General features: G+C 48.2%; 1 protein-coding gene across 1 annotated transcript; it reads left to right on the top strand.

Annotated features, from left to right (window-relative positions):
• The first annotated feature begins 2,117 nt into the window (after window positions 1-2,117).
• LOC127335394 ((+)-neomenthol dehydrogenase) lies at window positions 2,118-6,459 on the top strand. The gene is made up of 3 exons (XM_051362050.2): window positions 2,118-2,762; window positions 4,452-4,634; window positions 5,769-6,459. Exons 1-3 carry the CDS (start codon window positions 2,490-2,492, stop codon window positions 6,168-6,170), a joined length of 858 nt encoding a protein of 285 aa, XP_051218010.1. The 5' UTR covers window positions 2,118-2,489; the 3' UTR covers window positions 6,171-6,459.
• Window positions 6,460-6,674: the final 215 nt, after the last annotated feature.

Below are 6,674 nucleotides of genomic sequence, written 5' to 3'. Positions count from 1 at the left end.
GTAGGGTGACACACTTAAGGTTTGATGTTGTAATAGTAGAACTTGAATATGGAATGGAGTTCGAAGTATTGTTCGAAGTCTCGAATGGGATCCCGGACATCACGAGGAGTTCCGGAATGGTCCGGAGAATAAGATTCATATATAGGAAGTCATATTCCAAGTTTGGAAATGATCCGGTGCATTTATGGAAGGTTCTAGAAGGTTCTAGAAAAGTCCGGAAGAAATCACTTTGGAAGGCGGAGTCCCGAAGGGACTCCACCAACCATGGCCGGCCAACCCTAGGGGTGGAGTCCCAGGTGGACTCCACCTAAGGTGGCCGGCCACCTCCCCCCCATGGAAGGGTGGGAATCCCACTTGGGTGGGAGTCCCACCTTGGGTAGGTTTCCCTACTACATGGAAATTTTGGGTTGGGGTCTTATTCGAAGACTTGTAGTCCAACACTTGGGGGTTCCACCTATATAATGAGGGGCATAGGGGAGGGGGCCGGCCACCACAAGCCCTCAAGGAGGCCGCACCCCATAGTGGCCGGCCACCCCTTTTCCAAACCCTAGCCGCCCCCTCTCCTCCACCTCTCCCGCATAGCTTAGCGAAGCTCCACCGGAGTTCTCCATCGCCACCGCCACCACGCCGTCGTGCTGCCGGATTCAAGGAGGAGCTACTACTTCCGCTGCCCGCTGGAACGGGGAGAAGGACGTCGTCTTCATCAACACCGAACGTGTGACCGAGTACGGAGGTGCTGCCCGATTGTGGCGCCGTGATCAAGATCTTCTACGCGCTTTTGCAAGCGGCAAGTGATCGTCTACCGCAGCAACAAGAGCCTCATCTTGTAGGCTTTGGAACTCTTCAAGGGTGAGACTCGATCATCCCCTCGTTGCTCCCATCTTCTAGATTGCATCTTGGCTTGGATTGCGTTCTCGCGGTAGGAAAATTTTTGTTTTCTATGCAACGTTATCCTACAGTTGCCTATCCAAGTATATCTCGAGCTAACAGAGTTGGTGCTCTTTTATTCTATTCCAGTTTTGTTGCTAGTTTATATTTGGTTTTACTTCCAAATGGTGTTGAATTTAATCAAACAACTTCTATTTGATTACCCTCTTATTTGAATGCTTTTATATTGGTAGAGATTCATCAGAGTGATATATTTCATGAGTTGGGTATACCTCACTCTGGATCCTAGAAGATTTATGGATGTGCTTGATCTTGATCAACTTCTGGTCTTGACGAGCTTTCTCCTCCTTGGTTTGAGCCTTCTCCTCCTAGCTCCAGCTATGTGATCATGCTTCTAGTGCTGGTTTGGAAATTTGGATGTTGCTATACACTCTGGATGATCTGGACTAGCTCCCGATGCTCTGATGAATAGTGATATATTCTCGTGTTTTGTGTGTGCTATGTATCCTTGGCCGATGGTTGTGGTTACTTGTATAGATGATCATTACTGGGATGTTCTATAACGCTCAAGAGCTTGTCCTTGGTTTGACAACTCATGCAATTGCATGGTTGTGTGAGCTTCCTATGAGCTTGCTGGTTGTTGTGTTCCTAAGCTACTGTGGATAGGGTCGGCACAATGATGATTATCACTGCTTGGGATTCGAGGTTTTAGTTTTAGACTCGAAAAAACTCCCCTCGAATTCAAATGCATGAATGGTGATGCACAAGTTCAACTTCTACCCCTCGTTTGGTCCTAAGTGATGGGATGCTACACCCATGCAACAAACTGTTTTTTTTCACTAGTTTTTGTCGCTTTTGGTTTTTCGTGGTTTTGTAGTTTAGATTTTTTTTAGATCTGAATTTCGTTCGGATTTTCTTGCTCTTGTTATAAAATTATTAAAATTTGAAAATCGTTCAAATTCAAAAACATTCATTTTCAAAATTTGTTCAAATTCAAAAATTAATCAAATCAAATATATAAAAAGGGAAAAAAAAAGTGTGCCTGTTATTGGGCCGCATTTTGTAGCGGCCCTTTGCCCAAAGTGTGCTGCACGCACTGAGCGTGCTATAGGGCCCCCACAAGGCCACAACCATCGAGGGGAAGCAATCATGCAGAGAGAGAGAGCAGAGCAAGTGAGCAAGGCAAAAGGCTGTGTCGAATCTATCACTAGCGACTACCGTTGACCAGTTCCATTCCATCAGCCAGCAACCCTACCCATGAGGGCAGCAGCAGCTTTGCCGGAAGCTAGTGAGCAGAAGAAGATGGCTACTACCACTCGCCCGTCTTCTCTATAAATATCCCTCTTCCTCCCCAGCTTCCTCCTGGTCGGCCAGCCAAGCTCCGCCCCGCTCCCGTCTCCTCTCCTTCCCTGCACCACCGGCCGAGCAGCTGACACGCCTCCCTGCCCGCACGCCGTTCGTCATATGGACTACACGGGCTCCAGCACCAAGGACCTCTCTCCCACGCGGTAACCAATCGATCAATCAACCTTTCGCCGCGATCGCTCTCCAACCCTGCGCGGGCATTCTTGGCTCTGCCTGCGGCTCCCGTCCCGGTGGCGATGACGTCTGGTGCGTGGTGGTCCAAGGAGACGGTGGCCGTGGTGACGGGCGCCAACCGGGGCATCGGCCACGCGCTGGTCGCGCGGCTCGCCGAGCACGGCATCACCGTGGTGCTCACCGCGCGGGACGACGAGCGCGGGGAGGCCGCCGCCGCGCCGCTCCGCGACAGGGGCCTCCCCGTCGTCTACCGCCGCCTCGACGTCGCCGACCCCGCCTCCGTCGCCGCCTTCGCCGACTGGCTCCGCGGCACCCTCGGCGGCCTCGACATCCTGGTATGTTCTCCTCCGCCCCCCGTACCTTTCCGATCAAAGTTATTCCGCCCCTTTTGCCATGGATATCCACCACGATTCCACGCGCCGATGCGCATCCTCATCCGTAGCGCTAGGAGATCGATCAGTCCGAGTTTATGCGCCTTGCGCTTTGCATCTCGGATCAGGACCAGCCCGCCCCGCCGTTTCACACCGCGCGCATTATTGCGCTCTCTCCGTCTCCGATGGTTCACGCAACAGCCCACAGCTTGCCACCGCGGCGACCAACGGAATATAAACGTCTATGTCAGGCCTCGCAAAAGGCCAACCCGTGACCGCCGCCGCAGCAAGTGGTCGCAGCCGGCCCGGTGTGCGCAGTTATGGCGTCCAACGACCCTTTCTTTTCCTGGCTTCTGCGCCGCCGGACAGCGCGCGGCGACCGGCCGGCAGCCCGGTCCAAGAAGCTCTGCTTTGCATTCCATTTGGAAAAAAAAAAGAATATATTGATGGTCGGAACAGTACACACCTACACCTTGTTGGTTTGGTCTGAAGACCAACCCGAGCACTCAACCTGGTCAGATCTTTGATAACCCGCACCACTCACTTACAACATTTTGCTTACATGCCTCGTTGACTAGGAGATAACAACGTGCGTGCGTGCGTGATCTACGCCACTTGCCAGAGCTTGTGCTTAGTTATACGGATCATTTTCGACTAGCATCCTTTCACAGTCACTTTGTCAATGTCTGTGTAGTTAAGTATGCAGAATTTCAGACATCTCTACTTTGAACTGTTCAGATTTATGCTGACATTTCCAACTGAAAATTTACAAAGGCAAATGAAGTTACCCCGCTAAAGTCGAAAGGTATCTTTTGCTCTCAAGAACCAGTGATCCCTCTTTCAAGTTAGTTAATGATGTATCCTAAAAGCATGTAAAATCGCAATGCGATTTTTTTCCTTGTATTATGGGCTACGCAAAAATGACAAAATTTGGTAAAGTTTGGAGATTTGAAGATATGCATTGTTCAATATACTCATATCCACACTCTTATGTAGCTCTGAATACAGTGTATTTGAATTTTAGTTTTGCATGTTTTTGGGATACATCATTGGCTAGATACGTACTTTTCTAAAACTCGTAAATACGATTTTTGATTTTTTTTAAATAAATAAATAAAGAGATTACTGGAGCTCGGGAGCTAGAAATCTCCGCTCAGCTAAAGTCAACTATACAGTCTTCACCTTAGCTGCAGCAAACGCGTGCCTTGTTCTGAGCGAGCCAAGGATACTCTTCAGCACTGTTGTATAGATGAACCAGCAACCTGCAATAGTAGAACCAAACCATTACAACCCAGTTGGTGGTCCATAACAGAATGTATTCAATGATAACATAGTTGCCCCACTCAAGCTGAATTAGGACTTTCATGCCGCTTAATCATGTACTCATCGCGACATTCTTATTGGCCCATCTATGCTGTCAAGTCCTCATCTGATGTGGAAAACTTTCAAAAGTATAGTTCATTAAAGTCACATTACACCACTCAGTAGTCACTAGTGCTATTTCCATTTCTAGCTCTGACGTTAAATGCTTCAAGAAAAAGGAAGCTGTTACGAGCTAGTTGAGGCCTCTTAAATTGCTCACACCAATGTACCAAGAAGAGGACATGTCCTTCCTATGATGCTGGAATTAATTGGTGCACTCCGTTGATGTAGGTGAACAATGCTGCGGTGTCGTTCAATGCGATCGACACCAATTCCGTGGAGCACGCCGAGACGGTCCTCAGGACGAACTACTACGGGACCAAGCTGCTGACCGAAGCGCTCCTGCCTCTTTTGCGGCGATCGCCGGCCACCAGCCGGATCCTGAACATCAGCTCGCAGCTTGGCCTTCTTAACGTAAGTGCCCATTTGACTCATTTTCTTTCAGATGAGGTAGTATTTGCAAATTAAATCGCAACACCGTTTCAGACTTGCCTAGTCAATAACACATGATTGTGGACCGCGAAGTGTGAATGCACGAGGCTAGCTTCATATAGAGACAAGTAATGATTTTGAAGTATATCTTAAAGCTAGCCTACCACATCAGCAGAGCGCTACATAATACATTGTCCATTCATGCATGTGATGCATATATGTCCAAATTAGACCATTTGAAATTCGAAAAGTCTTTTCTTTCCTGATCGTTGACAGAAAAAAAGTGGGAAAGCTACAAGTCTTTCTTCCCACAAAAAACTCTCAAGCCTATTATCTCCTTACAGAAAATCCAGTTGAGCATATAAAAGTATAGAGTGGTAGGTATCAATCAAGCCCACTAGTTATATTTCCAGAGTAAATAAACGAATCAAAAGGGACCACCCTCTGTTTACCTGCGCTAGAATCTTTTGGACCTTAAAAGAATGATATCATACTAGAATCTGCGTAGTACTATTTTGAGTGCGATTTAATTGTATAAGTTTGAAATTTTTGTTTCCAACAGGATCACATGGCAATTGGGAACATATGCTACGAAAACATTATATCCTGTCAGAAGTATGGACATATAAGCATGTAAACATGTGCATGGGTTAAGAACATAATTCTCTAGGGAAGGCTTGGGACAAAGGGGCCTGAAACTGAAAGTTGCACATTTAGAAGCGAAGAAAGTGAGGTTTCTTATGTGCTTGATGCCTGATTTGTAGAGCGGACAAGTTATTTAGAATAGGATGTGAGCAAATCAGGTGCAAACAGACGCTGTGAGATAGCTAAAACAAGCCGGGAACTTTACAACAACTTGTCTACACAGCTACAAGGCGACTAAGCTTGGAGAGACAGCAGCTAGTGCTCCCACTGCATGCTCGTAGTCTCACCTAACATAAAACCTGAAATTTCTGGTGCAGATGTTTCTATACTCTAATTCCACGGCTGCACTCATTCCCTAGCTGAAATTATGGAAACTTTGAACATGTGTAGTTCGCTATTGTACTATGGATGGCAATATATCCAACAAAGCTTGTGTATCTTGACATTTGGTGTCGTGTTTGATTTCTCCAGAAGGTGCGCAGTCCGTCGCTGCTGAGGCTGCTCCTGGACGAGGAGAACCTGACGGAGGCCAAGATCGAGGGCATGGTGTCGCAGTTCCTGGCGCAGGTGAAGGATGGGACGTGGGAGGGGCACGGGTGGCCCAAGGTGTGGACGGACTACTCCGTGTCCAAGCTGGCTCTCAACGCCTACACGCGCGTCCTGGCGCGGCGGCTCCAGGCCGGCAGCGAGCGCGTCAGCGTCAACTGCTTCTGCCCTGGCTTCACGAAGACGGACATGACCAAGGGGTGGGGAAAGCGCACCGCCGACGAGGTGGCCGACCTCGGGGTCAGCCTCGCGCTGCTCCCGCCGGACAAGCTCCCCACCGGCACCTTCTTCAAGTGGTCCACGCCGCAGCTCTACTCCAAGCTCTGAGGTTCAGCGCCATGTCGACTGCCGTGTGATCGAGGCTAGAACCTAGAATCCTACGCACGTGTCGATGCTGTGCTTATAAGTGATGGAGTACATATTCGTTTTGATTTAGCCTTCGACCATTGTTGTTGTTGTTAGTTTGCTGCTCCTATCTAGCCTACGTACAGAATGTCAGGTTTACCTGTCAAGACACTGATAGCCTGAAGGTCAGACCATAGGAGTACCAGCAATTCGTATTCCAGTCAACTCATCTCTGGCTCTGAAAAACGAATGATTGTCAGTTTCGGATGAATGTTTAGACTCTCGGAGTGAGATTGGCTTAGGGTATGTTTGGTTCCTACATAGCATGGCACCCGTTGGCAGCCAAAATATTGGTTAGAGATTCCTTAGCCCCATGTTGGCCAAAAAAGTTAGTATGATTTGTGAAGAGAATGTGAGAATGTTTGGCAAGATTTCATAGGCAACAAAAAATTTGACAGCCAACCAAACAAGGACCAAAATACCATG

This window comes from Lolium perenne, chromosome 2 (assembly GCF_019359855.2).
Source record: "Lolium perenne isolate Kyuss_39 chromosome 2, Kyuss_2.0, whole genome shotgun sequence".
Lineage (NCBI taxonomy): Eukaryota > Viridiplantae > Streptophyta > Magnoliopsida > Poales > Poaceae > Lolium > Lolium perenne.
The sequence above is the reverse complement of the archived record's forward strand: the minus strand, read 5'-3'. Positions and strand labels throughout refer to the sequence as shown.

What these genes read in the sequence shown, in the direction of transcription:
- LOC127335394 (XM_051362050.2), top strand. Translation starts at nt 2,490, where the DNA reads ATGACGTCTGGTGCGTGGTGGTCCAAGGAGACGGTGGCCGTGGTGACG. An exon ending in TCGGCGGCCTCGACATCCTG is followed by an intron (nt 2,763 to 4,451) that starts GTATGTTCTCCT and finishes CCGTTGATGTAG; the next exon opens with GTGAACAATGCTGCGGTGTC. An exon ending in CGCAGCTTGGCCTTCTTAAC is followed by an intron (nt 4,635 to 5,768) that starts GTAAGTGCCCAT and finishes TGATTTCTCCAG; the next exon opens with AAGGTGCGCAGTCCGTCGCT.